At 44.7% G+C, this 21,231-nt stretch overlaps 2 protein-coding genes across 3 annotated transcripts in view; both read left to right on the top strand.

The window, feature by feature from the left end:
• NRK (Nik related kinase) overlaps positions 1 to 7,474 on the top strand; it is a 197,083-nt gene extending 189,609 nt beyond the window's left edge. Inside the window, exon 31 of the mRNA XM_067471688.1 lies at positions 484 to 7,474. Coding sequence (XP_067327789.1) covers positions 484 to 567 — 84 coding nt within the window. The 3' untranslated portion in view covers positions 568 to 7,474. The remainder of the gene's footprint in view (positions 1 to 483) is intronic.
• Positions 7,475 to 9,476: 2,002 nt separating this feature from the next.
• Positions 9,477 to 21,231, top strand: part of RADX (RPA1 related single stranded DNA binding protein, X-linked) — a 62,875-nt gene continuing 51,120 nt past the window's right edge. For both annotated transcript variants that reach the window (XM_067471689.1, XM_067471691.1), the window contains exons 1-2: positions 9,477 to 11,575; positions 17,545 to 17,687. In XM_067471689.1, coding sequence (XP_067327790.1) covers positions 9,769 to 11,575; positions 17,545 to 17,687 — 1,950 coding nt within the window. In that variant the 5' untranslated portion in view covers positions 9,477 to 9,768. The remainder of the gene's footprint in view (positions 11,576 to 17,544; positions 17,688 to 21,231) is intronic.

The following is a 21,231-nucleotide window of genomic DNA, read 5'->3' on the forward strand; positions in this document are numbered from 1 at the left end:
TTGTGTATTTGTGTGTTTATATGTCTACATGTCTATATGCATATTTGTGTGTATATATACGTATGTGTGTGGATATGTATATGTGTGTGGATGTGTATATGTATATATGTATGGGTATGTATGTGTGTATTTGTGCATGTTTGTGCATATACATATATACGTGTGTGTGTATGAATGTGTGCATGTGCATATGTATATGAGTGTATGTGTGTATGTATATATGGTGGATTTGGGGGTTTTAAGTCTGTTCTGTTGGGGTTTTGTGTGTGTGTGTGTGTGTGTTTATGGGTGATGGACACTCGTTGGACTGTTACGTGTCTTGTGTCCAAATTTGGTGTCAATTCAACCAGTGGTTTCTGAGTTCTGTTAATACCACAAACAAACATTACATTAGATATAGATATAGATAGGTGTGTGTGTGTGTGTGTGTGTGTGTGTGTGTGAGGATTGGCTACAATTTCACATTCGCTCTCTTTTCCCCAGGTATTTTTTGCATCTGTTCAGTCTGGAGGCAGCAGCCAAATTTACTTTATGACACTGGGCCAGAACATACTATTCAACTGGTAAATCATCTCCGAGTGAAACATATTTTGATATTTTTTTCCCCACTGGATATGAACTGTTTTAAAATGCAAGCTTATTGCCGAGAGAGAGAAAAAACTATCGTCGTTCGTCTATCCTTCTGTTGCCATTTTCCTTTCCAATTACAGTACTGCGAATATATTTTTGCTGTTCGAAGACTACAATTCAATAAGTCTAAATAATATGCAATTGAATGATGCTCAAGTCCATGACCTTCGGATCCTCCCTTTACAAAGTAGGCACGGGTATATATTTTTGCACAAATACTGTGATGCCATTTTTATTTTGGGGAAAAATTACGTATAGGTAGGCCGACTTGGTGCAGACGTATCTTGCCATGAGCTAGAAATTTGCTCAATTGGTTTCCTATTGCTTTGCCGCTCTTGCTTAAGCAGCTGTATCCTTCTCCATCTCAGAACTAATGAGAAGCAATGTTTACTTTTTTAAGTAGAGGAAACATAGACTTGTGTATTTTTTAAATTCCTTTCATAGCCTTCTATTTAAGGCCGGCACAGATGGCGTTCAGCTAGAATAGCTGCTAGAAACGCTGAGCTAATTGGGAGACACCCTAGCACCTCCTGCGTGGGGAATTCAGGGCTATAAATCAGAAGCAGGAGCAGTCAGCTTTCACTGGTAACAACGACCCTGATACTGACGTTTGGATCTACACACTATGGATCTAGACACTATGCTCCTGTTGATGCAGGCCAAAAGGGAAGTGCTCAGGAATTGGAGGGAGAAGAAGAATCAGACGATGAGGGTTTGAAAGTGCCCACATTTCTAGAGAGAAAAAAAGAGACAGAGCACAGACGGCACTCAGCTACGATAGCTGCTAAAAACGCTGAGCTAATTGGGAGACACCCTAGCACCTCCTGCATGGGGAATTCAGGGCTATAAATCAGAAGCAGGAGCAGTCAGTTTTCGCTGGCAACGACGACTCTGATGCTGATGTTTTCACTCCAGTTGAACCTGCTTTGTGTCTGCTGCAAAGGACTTAGTGATCATTGCCCGTTGTCTGATGGAAGATTGCTATTTCTTTTGGTCATGGGGGTTCTGTGTGGGAACTTTGTCCCGATTCTGTCGTTCGTGGGGTTCAGAATGCTCTTTGATTGTAGGTGAACTGTGAATTCCAGTGACTACAACTCCCAAATGTTAAGGTCTATTTCCCCCAAAGCCATCTGTGTTCATATTTGGCCATATTGAGTGCTTGTGCCAAGTTTGGTCCAGATCCATCATTGTTTGAGTCCACAGTGCTCTCTAGATGTAGGTGAACTACAACTCCCAAACTCAAGGTCAATGCCCACCAAATCCTTCTAGTGTTTTCTGTTGGTCAGGGGAGTCCTGTGTGCCAAGGAGACTGGAGTGGTGCTGCAGGCAGGCCTACTGAATAGCATGGATTCAGACGTAGACCTAGGTCTTCAGAGGTTGGTAAGTCTTGTGGACTTCTCTTCTGTGTTAGGGATTCCTCATCTTTGGAAGAGGAAGGAGAGCAGGGAAGTGCTCAGGAATTGGAGGGAGAAGAAGAATCAGACAATGAGGGTTTGAAAGTGCCCACATTTCTAGAGAGACTAAAGGAGACAGAGCACAGATTGTGCTCAGCTAGAATAGCTGCTAGAAACACTGAGCTAATTGGGAGACACCCTAGCACCTCCTGCGTGGGGATTTCAGGGCTATAAATCAAAAGCAGGAGCAGTCAGTTTTCGTTGGTAACGACGACTCTGATGCTGATGTTTTCACTCCAGTTGAACCTGCTTTCTGTCTGCTACGAAGGACTTAGTGATCATTGCACGTTGTCTGATGGAAGACTGTTTCTTTTGGGACTTTGTAAGAGACTTTAATTTGTGTCTGCATTGAGACTTCCTTGTTTTCTTTTGCATTTTTCAACTGCATTTGCTAGGAGCCCCCAGTGGCACAGTAGGTTAAACCCCTGCACCAGCAGGACTGAAGACCGACAGGTCGCAGGTTCGAAGCCGGGGAGAGCGCGGATGAGCTCCCTCTGTCAGCTCCAGCTCCTCATGCGGAGACATGAGAGAAGGCTCCCCCGAGGATGATAAAACATCAAAACATCTGGGCATCCTCTGGGCAACGTCCTTGCAGACAGCTAATTCTCTCACACCAGAAGCAACTTGCAGTTTCTCAAGTCACTCCTGACACATATTAATTGCATCAGGGGAACAGAGACATCATCTAGTAATACACGGGTGTTATTTAAATCTCCTACGGTGATATTATATTCTCAGGGTTTACAATTGTGAGTTACTCCAGAGCCGAACTTTCAAGTTTACATGTAGGAGGGATATCCAGAAAGTATGGTTACAAGATTTTTTTTTAAAAAAATACAAACAACGAATATATTTTAATAAAACTTACATGGATTATAGCCTAGGTAATACATTATTTTTCCACATAATCATCATTTGGTTTAATACATTTTGTCATCTGGGCTCAAGATCAGGACTGCGAGTGGGGTGGCTTAAAGCATCCCAACCAAATCAAGTCAACCACTCGTGTGTTGCATGAGCCGTGTGCGGACACGCATTGTCATGAAGGAAACAGCCTCCCGCCGTCAGCATCCCACGGCGTTTGTTTTGGACGGCTCTGCAAAGTTTCTTCATGTTCTCACAATATATTCCGTACCCATTTTGTCACATGCTTCCTGTTCTGTCGCGCGCTGGGCTTGAAATGAATTGCTTTTAAAACAGGACGTGCGACTTTAGTCCAGCGGGAAGCCAGGGGGCCCGAAGAGAAATTCTTAAGGATTTTCACCATAACCAGTCTTTAGAGAGCTTGTGAAATATAACAAAGTCTTTATTGGTGAACAATCAACAGAAACTTCTTTTGTCTTCAAAGGGTTAAACAAATGCTTCCAGGCTTTTATGCAACTGGTGGCTTCTAACTGTTGCTTTACTCTAAAAGAAAATCCCTTTCCAAACTTCTCCCAGGCTGACTGTGAACCTAAACCTAATTGATGTGGGCGCCACTACCGGGTTGAACTGCGTCTCAAAGCACCGAGTGGACCTACCAGTAGGCCTGTAGTCACTTCAGCTGGAGTTCTTAGATATTCAAAGCGGTTTTTCCCTCCGAAATTCCGCAGAGCTTTAGGTCTGTTTCCCTGGGAATCTTTGGGAATCTTTTTTGCTCTTAAGACTGTCTTACGGGTTGAAGCCTTTGTACAGGAGAAGTCTGTATACGCCCTGTATATTGACTTTCCTTGCTGAGACTGACTGGAAATGCCTCCCTTCCCTTCTCAATTGTCCTGAACAGGGGGCGGAACCAAACGTAACGATGATGGACAGGGGGCCTGCCCTATAACTGCAAACTTTAACAGGAAGCCACCCTTCTGCAGAATCCCAAACCTTGGGCTGCAAGCAAACACTTAATACAAAGCAAATAAAGTGTACCAGCACACTGCCTCTCAATAAACTGAAATGATTTCACAATGAATCGCAGCGGCGTTCATGCCGTTAGCATTTAGTTAGCATATGACAGCACTGAGAAAATTCCCAGGAGAGCTACGTACCTTGTAATCTTACTTTCCAGATAACCCTCGTACAGTGCAAACTTTGCACTTGGAGGGAAACGGAATGAGAACACTCCTCTCTAACCTTCACCACAACACCAGTCAATGAGCTACTGACGACTGGCAATGCTCGTTTGCTTTTTTGACTTCCCGCTACATTGCAGTGATACCAACTTTCCCCAGTGAAAATGTCCCTGCGAGAGCTACGTGCCTTGTAACCTTACTTTCTGGATAACCCTCATACAATCCTGACTGAAACAAAGTCTGTACAGCCCGCTGGAAGAAGTAACGCACTATAGAAAGGACTACATATATTATATTATGCTTGAAAACTTGATACAAAAATATTTTATTAAGAGGAATATGTAGTAATCTATATTTTGGGATTAGGGGACAAAGGGAGGGTGGGATGATACCAAATACAGTATTTAAAAGGTAATATCTGTTTTTAACATGGGATTTCCCTGATCAGGGCCTATTATCCGCTACTCAAGTCATGACATTTTTCAGAGAATACCGATGCCTTGGGGTAAACCATTCTTTTGCCTCCTTCATGTACTTTTCCTGCACTGAAACTCCACATAAAAAGTTTTCTAGGCGAATAAATTATGAACAGAGTGGAAAGGCTTTATTCTCAAAGCATACAGTGCGGTTAGTTTTTGGAAAATCACAATCCCGAATGTTATTGTCGACTTTATGCAGCAATTTCCAATTTTGCACTGTGTCATAGGCTACCGTAAGATCATCCAGATCAAAACTTAACAAAGATTTCTGGTCACAAACTTTGTTTTTTTGCTAACTCTTACTGCGATGGTTAGAAGGCATGAGATTGAGACAAGCAATCAAGGTGGATAAGAATGATTGATATGTTGAGAAGGATCGCGAGAGACATGGAATGTTGGAGGAAATAGAAAAGCAAGTAGTCAATAAAAGAGAAGGCGAAGTGGATAGTTAGTTAGGCTGTAGCCGAGACTGGAAAGTAGTGAAAATGTATGTGGGAAGTGTGAACGTTGAGTTGTTTAAGAAGGCATGGGGACAATCTTGAGGATTAAGGTATTGGTTATAGGGAGGACTGTTCAGAAACCAAAGAGAAATTACCTAAAACGCTATGTGGCAATCTTGAAATCTTTCGACCACGACTGTTGGGGTTCAGCCTGTGTGTGAACCTGTACCTGACTCTCTGATTGTATTTCCTGATGTCAATTATTCTGAGGTCAATGTAGAAGATGATGGTTTGTGTAGTGAAAATCCTGCTGCTTTGAAAAGCGAAAGTCCAAATTCCCATGAGAATGATTCAGAGCCAAGCAGTGAACTTTCACTCCCTTTTAGCTCTTCAGATAATCTGATACCTGGTCCCTCTAACGAGGATAGACGGGGGCAGATTTGGCAAAGCAGAGGCGAAGCGCAGAGTTTACAGAGGTCAGCTAGATTGAGAAATGCAAACACGGCCTTCAGGCACGTCGCGAAATAGATTTCTATGTTTCAAAAACGCTTGGCCTGGATGCTCATTCAGTCCAGGCATTGTTTCAGATTCATGTGCAGACTCTTGCAGTTCTCCTGCTTCCAGTGGTTTTGTTCCAAGGAGTTTTTCTACTGCTTCAAGTACGGTTAGTGGATTGCTAACAGGTTCCAGGATTTAGCAGTGTTACTGTGGGTTTTTGATCTTGTTCATGGACATTTCTTGTTGCGGATTTTGCTGTGGCATTTTACCTTGCATATTTTCCTCTATTTTTGTACTCATATTTCCTCAATAAAAAGGATTCAAGTGTGGTGGATTGTTGTCTTAGGGTCCAGTTTCCTGCTCTAGGTTGCAACGACGACGACATCCAAAAAGTACACCTTTGGGTCCTGGACTTAATACATGGACAGATCTCTTAGCTCAATCTCATTGTCATGGAGGACTAAAGACCAACAGGTCGCAGGTTCAAATCCGGGGAGAGGCGGATGAGCTCCCTTTATCAGCTCCAGCTCCTCATACGGGGACATGAGAGAAGCCTCCCACAAGGATGATAAAAACATCAAATCATCCGGGCGTCCCCTGGGCAACGTCCTTGCAGACGACCAATTATCTCACACCAGAAGCGACTTACAGTTTCGCAAGTCGCTCCCGACACAACAAAAACAAAAAAAATCTCACTGTCATGACCTTCTTTCCTGATTTTGTGTGGAACCAGGACAGTAGACCATGCCTTGGCCTGTGCATACTTGAAACAAGGGAGTTTCTGTTGAGATTAACTTCACAATTCAGCAGCAGATCAGTTGCACAACTTCAGCGCTTTCCAGTAGCTTCTTCCTGCACAGTATTTTCAGTCAACTGCTCCCACAAACTGCAGTCACTCTGGAACCTTTTACAGACACTTGAGCACATGCCCGGCCATTGTCAGTTTTACCATTATCTTTTCCCCAGTCTAGATGATATTACACACTTACCACAGCATACAGTTATATCTTGTCTTAGCAGACAGGTTCTTTAATTACATAAAGCCTTCGACAAACAACATCACAGCACAAGGAGAGATATACACTGTACATGACTTCCTTATATACAATTCATTTACACATAGCAATCTCTGATTGGTTCCCAACTCATTGACTTAACTCAGACCCAGGATTGCATCATTCACAATCACCTGGACTAGGCCAGAACACATTCCCCAAATGAAGTTCTATATACAGTTAATGCATGACTCAGCATTTCCAATAGAAGCCCATTAGCAGTGCATGACTCAGCTACATTACATTACAATACATTGTAAAACCTGACAGTTTCCATGGAAACTGGAGCAATGAAGGGGAGGGGCCAGGGCGAAGGATAGGAGGTGTGAAGGAAAGAAACTGTCAGTTGGAACTTTGTTAATAACCGCACTGTATGCTTTGAGAAATAAAGCCTTTCCACTCTGTTCGTAAGGTAATTTATTCAACAGAAAGTTGCAGATCAGGACACTCACTTACTATTTTGCTAATAAAGTTTTGTTCTCGGCGAAAGCTTCGGAGCAGGAATGTTAGGAATTGTGGGAGTTGAAGTCCAAAACACCCGGAGGGCCAAAGTTTGCCCATGCCTGCTTTAGTGCCAAGGAGAATCTGGATTTTTCATAATTCCTGCCACTTGCCATCTTTCTGTTACACGAATCCTCCATGTTTGCAATCTACTCTTGCTCAAAAACAAGGAAAGCAATACATTATTATGTCCATCTGTTTTCAAAGCATTGTGTTGTTGCTCTAGCTGATACTTTTTCATTTACAAAATGGGAACAACGAATACTATGCACTGTATGTCATTGGGTTTGGGTTTTTTAAAAACTTTTTACTGTTTCTTTCATGTCCAATTGTATATTTGAAAAAGCATAAATAAAGCAATATGCAAGAAATAATGGATAGTTTTCTCGTTATTTCCTCTGAAGTTGGTGACAGCTGGTTGAAAATGAAGGTAAACAGCATCTTGTTATGAAGGCAAATGGGGGTCACACTAGAGGGCCTTTGAGGTCTCTTCCAACTCTATTATTATTATTATTATTATTATTATTATTATTATTATTATTATTATTACACTGCTTAGCCAGGTTGCACCACCTGACATCCGCCGGGAAGTAGCAGCCAATAGTGAAAGGACCAAGGCAGAGACATCTCCAGCTCACCCCCTGTTTGGGTATCAGCCAGCACATCAACAACTTAAATCCAGACATAGTTTCCTAAGATCTACAGAGACACTCGCTGGAACACCTCAGCAAGCGAGAGTCCAAAAGTGGCAGGCTCAAACCCAGAACCTCAATCCAAATGAGAGACTCTCCCCTGGGCATACAGAAGACTTGGAAGGCGCTTTGAAGCTGCAAGGCCATTCAGTGCTGATCAAGGTGGCCAATTGCAGCATTCATACTTGCCTATAAACCCCACTTGCCTTAGATCTATAAATCCCATTTTTCTTAGTTTCAAACAGACCCCACAACCTCTGAAGATTAATTTATTTGTCGTGTCAGATCAACCAGTCAATTATATTACATTTCTAACAGAACAAAGCAAACAAACAGACAAAATACAAAATGTGTGAGTTTGGTAGTTGATTAAATGTCCTTTGACCAATATCTGACCCCTTGGAGTGCCTCTGGTGTTGCCGCAAGAAGGTCCTCCTTTGTGCATGTGGCAGGGCTCAGGGTGAATTGCAGCAGGTGGTCAGTGGTTGGTTCTGCTCCGCACTCGCATGTTGTGGATTCCACTTTGTGGCCCCAATTCTTGAGGTTGGTTCTGCATCTCGTGGTGCCAGAGCGCAGTCTGTTCAGCGCCTTCCAAGTCGCCCAGTCTTCTGTGTGCCCAGGGGGAGTCTCTCATTGGGTATCAGCCATTGGTTGAGGTTCTGGGTTTGAGTCTGCCACATTTGGACTCTTGCTTGCTGAGGTGTTCCAGCGAGTGTCTCTGTAGATCTTAGAAAACTATTTCTTGAGTTAAGTTGTTGACATGCTGGCTGATACCCAAACAGGGGATGAGCTGGAGATGTCTCTGCCTTGGTCCTTTCACTATTGCCTGCTACTTCCCGGCGGATGTCAGGTGGTGCAACCTGGCTAAGCAGTGTAATTTCTCCAGTGGTGCCAGAGCACAGTTGTTCAGCGCCTTCCAAATCGCCCAGTCTTCTGTGTGCCTAGGGGGGAGTCTCTCATTGGGTATCAGCCATTGATTGAGGGTTTGAGCCTGCCACTTTTGGACTCTCACTTGCTGAGGTGTTCCTGTGAGTATCTATGTAGATCTTACGGCGCTTGGGGGGCCCTGACAAGAATCAATCTGAGCCAGCCAACACCTCCCAACAAAGGATTGGGAGTAAGCAGCCAGACTTTGAAGCTGCAAGGCCATTCAGTGCTGATCAAGGTGGCCAATTGCAGCATTCATACTTGCCTCAAACAGACATGGGCAAACTTGGGGTCCCCTGACAGGAATTCCAGACAAGAATCAATCAGGGTCAGCTAACACCTCCCAATAAAGGATTCCTTCAGGCAGCAAGCAGCCAGACTATGAAGCTGCAAGGCCATTCAGTGCTGATCAAGGCCTATAAACCCCACTTGCCTTAGATCTATAAATCCCATTTTTCTTAGTTTCAAACAGACGCCACAACCTCTGAAGATGCCTGCCATAGATGCAGGCGAAACGTCAGGAGAGAGTGCTTCTGGAACATAGGCCAGACAGCCCAGAAAACTCACAACAACCCAGTGAAAGCCTTCTGGCAACACATCTTCCGGAAAGAGCTTTCCTTCTACGCCCATTGGCTGGTACCTCGAAGCCCCGCCCTATCCCTTTGACGCGATTGGGAGAATCTTCCGCCCGTCACTGAAGAGCCCTTCCCATTGGCCGATTCAAAAGAAGGGCTTGTTGTGCCCTTTTCAATCATGGCGGCCGCGGGAGGCGTTTGGGCGGAAGTGCCTTTCTCGTTTGGCGTGGCGCCCCTGAGACTCAAGCCACGGCTTCAGGAAGTAGCGGAAATGGAAATAGGAAGCAAGAAAGGGAAGAGGGAAGCGGAAGAAGGAAGGAAGAAGCTTCCCTGAGGGGGAGGAGGGGGAGAGGGAGGAAGGGGAGGGCCGGAAGTGGCTTCAGGAGCGGAAGAGAAAGCAAAAGGGACCCAGAAAGGGCTTCAGAGGCCTCAGGAAAGGAAGGGACCCTGGAAGGAGAGAAACTGAGGCACAGAAATGCCCTCCAAAGTGAAAAGGAAAGGAAAGGGAGGCAAGGAAGGGGCCCCCAAAGTGATGAAGAAAGGAATTGAGACAGAAATGGCTTCAGATGGGAAAAGGAAAGGAATTGGAGGCCAGGAAGTGGCCTCAGGAAGGAAGGGCAAAGGAAATGGGATGGAAATGGCCTCAGGAGTGTTTGGGAAAGGAAATGGAGGCACAGACATGGCCGCAGGAGCGAAGGGCGAAGGAATTGGGACAAAAATAGCCTCAGAAGTTATTGATAAAGGACTTGGAGGCACAGAAATGGACTCAGGAGTGTGTGGAAGAAGAAACCGAGGCACAGAAATGACCTCAGGAGTGAAGAGGAAAGGAATTGGGACAGAAATGGCCTCAGAAGTGATTGATAAAGGAGTTGGAAGCACAGAAATTGCCTCAAAAGTGAAGGGCAAAGGAGTTGGAAGCACGGAAATGGCTTCAGGAGTGAAGGGCAAAGGAATTGGGACAGAAATGGCCTCAGAAGTGAAAGGAAAAAGAAATGGAGGCAAGGAAGTGGCCTCCAAAGTGATGGGAAGAGAAACCGACACAGAAATGGCTTCAGATGGGAAGAAGAAAGGAACTGGAGGCAAGGAAGTGGCCTCAGGAGCGAAGGGCAAAGGAATTGGGACAGAAATGGCCTCAGAAGTGATTGATAAAGGAATTGGAGGCACAGAAATGGCTTCAAAAGTGAATGGTAGACGAATTGGAGGCACAGAAATGGCCTCGGGAGCGAAGGGCAAAGGAATTGGTACAGAAATGGCCTCAGAAGTGATTGATACAGGACTTGGAAGCGCAGAAATTGCTTCAGCAATGAAGGGCAGAGGAATCAGAGGTACAGAAATGGACTCAGGAATTGAGGACAAAGGAACTGACATAGAAATGGCTTCAAGAGTGAAGGGCAGAGGAATTGGAGGCAGAGAAATGGACTCAGGAATGGAGGACAAAGGAACTGATATAGAAATGACTTCAGAAGTGAAGGGCAGAGGAATCGGAGGTACAGAAATGGACTCAGAAATGGAGGACAAAGGAACTGACATAGAAATGGCTTCAGGAGTGAAGGGCAGAGGAATCGGAGGCAGAGAAGTGGACTCAGGAATGGAGGACAAAGGAACTGACACAGAAATGGCTTCAGGAGTGGAGGGCAGAGGAATTGGAGGCAGAGAAATGGACTCAGGAGTGGAGGGCAGAGGAATTGGGGCCCCAGAAGCAGGGTCCGCAGAAGGGGCCCCTCCAACGCTGGGCTCCTGGATCCCGAGGACCTTTCGGCAAGTGCAGAACATGCCCCAGCTGAGGCTCTCCCTCCCGGACGCCCAACCTGTGACCGTCCTGGCTGTGGAGCGCTACGTGGCCGAATTGCCACCACCGAGCCAGACCTGCAAGTCCCTGGCAACCGCGATCGGACCCTCGCAGGCGGCTCCCTGGCCGGCTTACTACTACGACCTCACCTTGAGTGACGGGGCCTACAAGGAGCGGTGCCACCTCTGCCCCGCGTTGAACCCGCTGGTGCAGAAGAACGCCCTGCGCTGCGGCCTGCAAGTGAAGGTCACCAAATGTTCCTACATGCACAATGAGAAGAAGCTGGGCTGTGGGTTCCTGTGTGTCGAGGGGCTCGAAATCCTCGGGGTGTCGGACTCAGGGGACACGCTTCAGGAGCTGAAGGAATACAACGAGAAGCTCCCGGTGCCGTTGAAAGGGGTGAAGAAGCATTACCTTCCTTTGTGGAATAGCGAAGATCCCTACGGGGAGATGTGGTTGGCCAGGAAGCCCTCGCAAGAGGTTTGTGTTGATGGTAAGTTGTAAGCGGAGACAAAATCCTTACGCGGAATTCAGAAGCATCCCAGAATCATCCACATGGATTGTTGAGACTGTAACACCTTTGTTTTCTAGTGGCACATTGTACACAAACTTGGTTTCATGCACAATGTAACAAGCAGGAGACAAATGCAGATTGAGTATACCTTGTATTGTCAAAGGCTTTCATGGCCGGAATCACTGGGTTGTTGTAGGTTTATTCGGTCTATATGGCCATAGTCTAGAGACATTCTCTCCTGACGTTTTGCCTGCATCTAATGGCAAGCATCCTCAGAGGTAGGGAGGTCTGTTGGAACAAGGGGAAAGGGTTTATATATCTGTGGAATGACCAGGGTGGGACAAAGGACTCTTGTCTGCTGGAGCTAGGTGTGAATGTTTCAACTGACCACCTTGATTAGCATATAATGGCCTGACAGTGCCTGATGAGGAAACACAACATACAAACTATCTACAGACCCACCAAGAAAATCCAACAAATGCTACATTCAGCAAAAGACAAGAGCAGGGGTCCTCAAACTTTTTAAACCAGGGCCAGTTCACTGTCCCTCAGACCGTTGGAGGGCCAAACTATAGTTTTTTTAAAAAAAAATCAATAAAAAAAATTCCAGTGCACATTGCAGATACCTTATTTTTGCTGTGTTTCTAGCCCTCTTTAGGCAGTAATTCCAGGAGCAGCGAATGGGAAATCGTCCTATTTCTAGTCTGAACAAAATCTGGCTACCAGTATTAAAAAAAAACTCTAAAATTAGAACTGCAAATAAAGAACAACACTCAAACACTCCAGAGAAGAAACAATCAAGACCAGCTAATCACCTCTCCCTAAAACTGTCAGGCTATGAAATGGTCATCAAGGTGGCCAACTGAAACATTCCTACCTACCTCCAACAGACAAGAGTTCTTTCTCCCACCCTGGATCTTCCACAATTTTCCTAGTTAAAGGCTTTCCTCTGACATGAAGTCCAGTCGTGTCTGACTCTGGGGTGTGGTACTCATCTGCATTTCTAAGTCGAAGAGCCGGCGTTCTCCGTAGACACCTCCAAGGTCATGTGGCCGGCATGACTGCATGGAGCGCCGGGGCAGCCTGCCTTGGCTGGCTCACCCTGCCCATCGGGCGCAATGGGCAGCGTGAGCCTGCCAAGGGAGGAGCAGCACCGCGCGGCCTACTCTCGCGTAAAGCACCTTGTGAGGTGCTTTATGCAAGAGTAGGCCGCGCAGGGCAGCCACCCTTGGCTGGCTCATGCTGCCCATCGGGCCTGATGGATAGCGTAAGCCAGCCAAGGGAGGGGCAATGTGTGGGTGGGGGGGGGGCGCTCCGCCATGGCGGGCCGGATAAGTGCCCTTGGCGGGCCAGAAGTGGCCCGCGGGCCGTAGTTTGAGGACGCCTGGACAAGAGGGATCCTCTCACTTCTGCAGGAGTCTACCATTGTATCCCATGCAGCTGCGGACAAGTCTACATAGGGACCACCAAACGCAGCATTGCCCAAACATGAATCAAGGAACATGAAAGGCACTGCAGACTACTCCAACCAGAGAAATCAGCCATAGCAGAGCACCTGAGGAACCAGCCTGGACACAGCAGATTATTTGAGAACACAGAAATGCTGGACCACTCCAACAACCATCATGTCAGACTACACAGAGAAGCCACTGATATCCACAAGATTGTGGACAATTTCAACAGAAAAGAGAAAACCATGAAAATGAACAAAATCTGGCTACCAGTATTAAAAAACTCTAAAATTACAACAGCACAACAGAGAGGAAACAAACAAGGACAAAATACAAGTTGCAAAGCGTTAACAAAACACAGTTCTGTGTTAGCATCAAGCGTGTAAATACGCTGCACATGAATCACACAAAAAAAACCCCAAAACTGAGCGTTGCTTCGTTATCTTGTAGTCCTCAAGACAGTAAATTATCTTCAAATACTGTCCAAATTAAATCCAAATGATATCCAGTTCAAAATACAATCCAAATGATAATACAGTTCAAAATATAATCCAAATGATAATACGACAAGGATCCCCGGGTTGAGGTTCACACCATACATCCGTACATCAGTAGTGGCTCACTACTGAAGACCTTACTGTAGGGCCAGCGTCGTCTCATTTATAGCGGATGTATGGTGTGAATTGCCCACTTTCATAAAGAAGACAAACCCTGAAGAAGGGGAAGTCCCCCGAAACAAGGCAACCTCAACCCGGGGATCCTTGTCGTATCATCATTTGGATTCTATTTTGAACTGGATACCATTTGGATTTAATTTGGACAGTACTTGAAGATAATTTACCGTCTCAAGGACTACAAGATAACGAAGCAACGCTCAGTTTTGTTTTGTGATTCATGTGCAGCGTATTTACACGCTTGATGCTAACACAGTTCTGTTTTGATAACGCTTTGCAACTTGCCTGGTCCTGTTCAACATTTTTATTAACGACTTAGATGAAGGGCTAGAAGGCAGGATCATCAAGTTTGCAGATGACACCAAATGGGGAGGGAGAGCCAAGACTCCAGAGGACAGGAGCAGAATTCAAAACGATCTTGACAGATTAGAGAGATGATGGGCCAAAACTAACAAAATTAAGTTCAACAGGGACAAATGCAAGATACTCCACTTTGGCAGAAAAAATGAAATGCAAAGATACAAAATGGGGGACGATGAGGCCTGGCTCGAGAGCAGGACGTGTGAGAAAGATCATGGAGTCCTCATGGACAACAAGTTAAACATGAGCCAGGAATGTGATGTGGCGGCAAAAAAAGCCAATGGGATTTTGGCCTGCATCAAGAGGAGCATAGTGTCTAGATCTAGGGAAGTCCTGCTCCCCATGCTCTATTCTGCTTTGGTTAGACCACTTTACCTGGAATATTGTGTCCAATTCTGGGCACCACAATTTAAGAGAGAGATTGACAAGCTGGAATGTGTCCAGAGGAGAGCGACTAAAATGATAAAGGGTACTGGAGAACAAGCCCTATGAGGAGCGGCTTAAGGAGCTGGGCATGTTTAGCCTGAAGAAGAGAAGGCGGAGAGGAGATATGATAGCCATGTATAAATATGTGAGAGGAAGCCACAGGGAGGAGGAGGGAGCAAGCTTGTTTTCTGCTTCCTTGGAGACTAGGACGCAATGGAACAATGGCTTCAAACTACAAGAGAGGAGATTCCATCTGAACATGAGGAAGAACTTCCTGAATGTGAGAGCCGTTCAGCAGTGGAACTCTCTGCCCTGGAGTGTGGTGGAGGCTCCTTCTTTGGAAACTTTTAAGCAGAGGCTGGATGGCCATCTGTCAGGGGTGATTTGAATGCAATGTTCCTGCTTCTTGGCAGAATGGGTTTGGACTGGATGATGGCCCAGGAGGTCTCTTCCAACTCTAGGATTCTAGGATTCTATGATTGTATTTTGTTATTGTTCATAGATATCTGCGTTTCTTTGAGGAAACAAACAAGGGCATCTAATCACCTCTCAACAAAAGATTGCTGTAGGCACTGTCAGGCCATTCTATGCTAATCAAGGTGATCAGTTGAAACATTCACACCTAGCTCCAGCAGACAAGAGTCCTTTGTCGCACCCTGGTCTTTCCACAGATATATAAACCCTTTTGCCTAGTTCCAACAGACCTCACTACCTAGCCATAGATGCAGGTGAAACGTCAGGAGAGAATGCCTCTAGAACATGGCAATATAGCCCGAAAAAACCTACAAGAACCCCTGAGTATACCTTGCTTTGAATTCAAAAGGATCCCAACATTGTCGAAGTGGATGACCAAGGCAGTATTGTTTTCTGATTGTTCATTGTACACAAACCTTGTTTCATGCGCAGAGTGATTACAAAGAGTGTATAAAATTATGTGTATAAGGTGTCAATAAATCATAGAATCCTAGAGTTGAAAGAGACCTTGTGGGCCATCCAGTCCAACCCCATTCTGCCAAGAAGCAGGAAAATCACATTCAAAGCACCCCTGACAGATGGCCATCATCCTCTGTGTCAAATTTGTTTATTTATTTCCTATATTCTAACCCCGAGGGAGGACTCAGGGCGGCCTCACAAAAGCATCATAGGATGCCGAACATCATAAAAACAATCAGCAATGCATTAAAATATTACTTGTCTGAACTCATCTGCCTCTGCGTCCCACCTCGTAACCTTAGATCATCCGGGGAGGCTCTGCTCTCGCTTCCACCAACATCGCAAACGCAGCTGGAGGGGGCGAGGGACAGGGCCTTCTCGGAGGTGGCCCCCCACCTGTGGAATGCGCTTCCAAATGAGATACAATCGACCCCCATCCCTCCTGGCTTTCAGGAAAAAAGTAAAATCGTGGTTGTGGGACCAGGCCTTCGGTCAGTAGACGTAAAGCTGAAATGGACTGGAAAGACGATTTACATGAGGAGACGGTTTTATTGGTAATTAAGATATTTATTGTTTAATTAATGGCTTGTGTATTTTATGTCTTTTAATGGTTTGATGGTTTTTGTTTAATGGTTTTTGTATTAATTGTTCGTGTAACGGCATCGAATTGCTGCCTATGTAAGCCGTCCTGAGCCCCCCTTTCGAGGTAGAGAAGAGATGGGATATAAATACTAGAAGTAAATAAATAAATATTAAAAACAGTACTTAAACAATTGGTTAAAAGCACCTGTTAAAATCAGAATCCAAAATCCAATCCAAGGTCCAGTCCGGGTCAATTCATTGTCTTAAAAACATTCTGAACTCAATCAATGATGGAATTGAACCAAACTTGGCACACAGAACTCCCATGACCAACAGGGTTTGGTGGGCATTGACCTTGAGTTCTGAAGTTGTAGTTTACCTACATCCAGAGAGCACTGTGGATTCAAACAATGATAGATCTGGACTGAATTTGGCACAAATACTCAATATGCCCAAATGTGAACACTGGTGGCGTTTAGGGAAAATAGACCTTAATATTTGGGATTTGTAGTTCACCTACAATCAAAGAGCATTTTGAATCCCGCCCCCCATGTTAGAATTGGGCCAAATTTCCCACATCCTTCAAATGTGGTTCCTGAGGCCCTTCCAGACAAGCCCTATATTCCAGGATGTGATCCCAGGTTTTCTGCTTTAAACTGGATTATATGAGTCCGCACTGCCACATACCTGGGATCAGATCCTGGGATGATGCAGGCACTTAGATTTCAGCATAACAGATTGGATAGTTAGGGATAAGCAGGAATAATCCTTGTTTAAGAGTCTAGTTTGCAGGCCAAAGGAAAGATGGAATCTTGAAGAGAACTGTGATATTGAAACGGGGGAAGAATTGATCTGATTGGTTTGCTGGATTCATAGAACGAAACTATGAATTACGCCAATCTGAAAGGCTGTTTTTTATTGGGGTGGGGGAGAGGTTCTTGGTGGTGACCAATAGTGAATGAGCAATATTGTGATGGTTTCAACATCTGTTGTGTGTTTAGCAAGGATTTGTGCTTTTTGAGGCAAAAATCAATGCAACCATATGGATATTTTATCCTTGATGGAGCAGGTTTTGTGATCAATTCTTACTCGAAACGACGTTACTTGTGATTGTGCAGCTACAATTATTATAATTATAATAATTATCTCCTGGGTCATCGGTTTGGAGTCCCCCCCCCCCCCCCCCCGCGGAACAATATATTATTTATTGGGTTGTTGTAGGTTTTTTTCAGGCTATATGGCCATGTTCTAGAGGCATTCTCTCCTGATATTTCGCCTGCATCTATGGCAAGCATCCTCAGAAGTCTGTCTCACACTCCTCACTGTTCTCTCCTTTATTTTCTACACCTTCCCACACAAACTTTTTAATCTTATTTTTTCTCTCTTCTTTCTTCTCTTTCTTTCTACCCGCTCGATTTTGTCTATTGTATTTTATCAATATAAAAGTATATTTTCTGTGCTGTTATCTAAAAAGCCAAATAAAGATTATTTTAAAAAATGATATACTTTTCTGTTTTTCTAGTATCCAAGGTGACTTCCCTCATACAACTGGAACAGAACTGGAGGATCAGACTCAATTTCCCGCCTTTGCTCGTTAGGATCATGCACAAAGCGAGGTTACGGTTTTACGGGAAACCTGAAACGAAACTCGATGTGCCATATCAGGTAGGAAGTCTACAATTCTAGCACAGAGCTTTCAGCATTCGGGTTTATGGCTGGATGTCCAGTGTGATCTGGTGCAATACATAGGCCGAAATCATTATGGTTCCTTTAGTAAACGTACATAGTCAAGCAAAACAATATAAATGCACATCTATTTGAATGTTAGCACAAGACACAGTTGGACAATTGTGGAAGGACCAGGGACCAATTTTCAGAAGTAGTAGGAATTCTAGTCATTTTAATTATTCATATTCGAAAGTTAGTATCATTATTTTTACAGGTAGAAATTGATACAGTTGATAAATATCCTAATCAGGTATTTGATGTTTTGATTAGACTCTAGAGCAGTGTTTCTCAACCTCCCTAATGCCGCGACCCCTGGATACAGTTCCTCCTTTGTGGTGACCCCCAACCATCACATTATTTTTATTGCTACTTCATAACTGAAATTTGCTACTGTTATGAATCGTAATGCAAATATCCAATATGCAGGATGCATTTTCATTCCCTGGACCATATCCCAGAATATCAAGGCAGATAATCCACAATATCTGCTTTGAACTGGGTTGTCTGAGTCCACACTCAGGGCCCTTCCACACAGCCACATATCCTAGAATATCAATTTTGTATGCCCCCTCATTCTGTGATGCTCAAACTTTCTGTGATGGATTCTTATAATGTTACTAGCTGTACCCGCCACGCGTTGCTGTGGCCAACCTTCCCTCCCTCTTTCTCTCCTTTTTTTCCAATCTTTCCTTCCCTCCCTCTTTCATTCCTTCCCTCTTTTTCTTTCTTTTTCGTTCCCTTCTTCTTTCTTCCTTCTCTACATGTTTCTTTTCTCACTTCTTTTGCTCTTTGGTTCCACCCTTCCTTGTCTCTTTCCTTCCTTCCCTCCCTCTTTCTCTCTTTCGTTCCTTCTATCCTTCCTCCCCTCTTTCACTTTTTTATTTCATTCTCTCCTCTCCTTCCTTCCTTCTCTACTCTTCTTTCTTTCCTTCTTTATCTCCTTCCCTCCTTCTTTCCCTCCTTCTCTCCTTCCTTCCTTCCTTCTCTGCCCTTCTTTTTTTCCTTCCTTCTCTCCTTCTCTCCTTCTTTCCCTTCTTCTCTCACTTTCTATCCTTCCTTCTCTCCTTCCTTCCTTCTTTACCTTTCTTTTTTTCCTTCTTTCTCTCCTTCCCTCCTTCTTTCCCTTCTTCTCTCCCTCCTCTCCTTCCTTCCGTGGGGGGCGTGGCCGGGGGAAGAAGAAGGAGGGTGTGTTGGAAAGAGGGCGTATGGGAGGGTAGGGGCGGGGCGACGATGGATGGGGGCGTGGCTTGTGTGGAGGGTGCGTTGGCCGGCCGGCCATGTGCGCACACCGGGGACTTGCGGCGGGGCGCCTTTGCACATGCTCAGTTGTTTTTTGTAATTGTGAGTGTGTTGAAATGTTGTTTAGAATTTTGAATCGATTTGTGCATACCTTGTGGGTTGAGGTTTGTGCATGGTAAATTTGGTAAGTTTTTGTCGGGGTTTTTTTGCGTTTTGCTGTCCTGTTGGATGCCCTTTCTCTTTTTATATATATAGATTAGCTGTACCCGCCACGCATTGCTGTGGTCAACATTCCCTCCCTTTTTCTCTCTCTCTCCTTCCTTCCTTCCTTCCTGCCCTCGCTCCCTCTTTCCTTCATTCCTTCCTTCTTTTTATTTCCTTTTCTTTTTCCTCCCTCCCTGCCCCCTTTCTTTTCCTTCTTTCTCTCCTTTCTTCCTTCTCTACCTATTTCCTTCCTTCCTTCCTTCCTTCCTTCCTTCCTTTGCTCTTTGCTTTCATCCTTCCTTCTCTCTTTCTTTCACTCTTTCCTGCCCTCTTTCTCTCCTTTCTTCACTCCCTCTTTCTTTCATTCCTTCCTTCTTTTTATTTCCTTTTCTCTTTCCTCTCTCCCTGTTCCTTTCTTTTTTTCTTTCTCTCCTTTATTCCTTCTCTACTTCCTTCCTTCCTTCCTTCCTTCCTTCCTTCCTTCCTTCCTTCCCTCCCTCTTTGCTTTCATCCTTCCTTCTCTCTTTCCTGCCCTCTTTCAATCCTTTCGTCACTCCCTCTTTCCTTCATTCCTTCCTTCTTTTTATTTCCTTTTCTCTTTCCTCCCCCCTTGCCCCTTTCTTTTCCTTCTTTCTCTCCTTTCTTCCTTCTCTACCTCTTTCCTTCCTTCCTTCCTTCCTTTGCTCCGACGCATGATCCGATTCAACAGCCAGCAGAGTGTCTGCTGTGGACTCATCTTGTTGTGTTTCTAATAATAATAATAATAATAATAATAATACATCACACAGTCCTAGACACTTGGGAAGTGTCCGACGTGTGATCCAATTTAACCGCCAGCAGAGTGTCTGCTGTGGACTCATCTTGTTGGGTTAATAATAATAATAATAATGTATTGTCGAAGGCTTTCATGGCTGGAATCACTAGGTTCTTGTGGGTTTTTTCGGGCTATAGAGCCATGTTCTAGAGGCATTTCTCCTGACGTTTCGCCTGCATCTATGGCAAGCATCCTCAGAGGTTGTGAGGTCTGTTGGAATTAGGACAATGGGTTTATATATCTGTGGAATGGCTGGGGTGGGGCAAGGAGCTCTTCCCTGCTGCAGTTAGGTGTGAAGGTTTAGCTGATCACCTTCATTAGCATTTGAAGGCCTGCCTGAGCCTGGGAAAATCTGTTGCTGGGAGGTGTTAATCTGTGCCTGGTTGTTTCCTCTCTGCTGTTTTGTTGTTGTGATTTTAGAGTTTTTTAATACTGGTAGCCAGATTTTGTTCATTTTCATGGTCTCTTCCTTTCTGTTGAAATTGTCCACAATTTGAAATTGTGGCCATTGAAATCCACAAGCATGTGGACAATTTCAACAGAAAGGAAGAGACCATGGAAATGAACAAAATCTGGCTACCAGTATTAAAAAACTCTAAAATTATAACAGCAAAACAACAGAGAGGAAAAAACCAGGCACAGATTAACACCTCCCAGCAAGAGATTTTCCCAGACTCAGGCAGGCCTTCAAATGCTAATGAAGGTGATCAGCTAAACATTCACACCTAGCTCCAGCAGAAAAGAGCTCCTTGCCCCACCCCAGCCATTCCACAGATATATAAACCCACTGTCCTAATTCCAACAGACCTCACTACCTCTGAGGATGCTTGCCATAGATGCAGGCGAAACGTCAGGAGAAATGCCTCTAGAACATGGCTCTATAGCCCGAAAAAACCCACAAGAACCTAATAATAATAATCTTTATTTATACTCTACCACCATCTCCTCAATGGGGACTCAGAGCGGCTTACATGAGGCCAAGCCCAAACAACAATTACAATAAAGAAGAACTGAAAACGCAAACCGAAAATGCGAACAACTAACAACAACTGGGTTGTTGTAAGTTTTTCCGAGCTATATGGCCATGTTCTGGAGGCAATTTTTCTCCTGACATTTCGCCTGCATCTATGACAAGCATCCTCAGAGGTAGTGAGGTCTGTTGGAAGTAGGAAAAATGGGTTTATATATCTGTGGAATGACCAGGGTGAGACAAAGGGCTTTTGT

The sequence above is a fragment of the Anolis sagrei genome, chromosome 10, assembly GCF_037176765.1.
Source record: "Anolis sagrei isolate rAnoSag1 chromosome 10, rAnoSag1.mat, whole genome shotgun sequence".
In the NCBI taxonomy this organism is placed as follows: Eukaryota; Metazoa; Chordata; class Lepidosauria; order Squamata; family Dactyloidae; genus Anolis; species Anolis sagrei.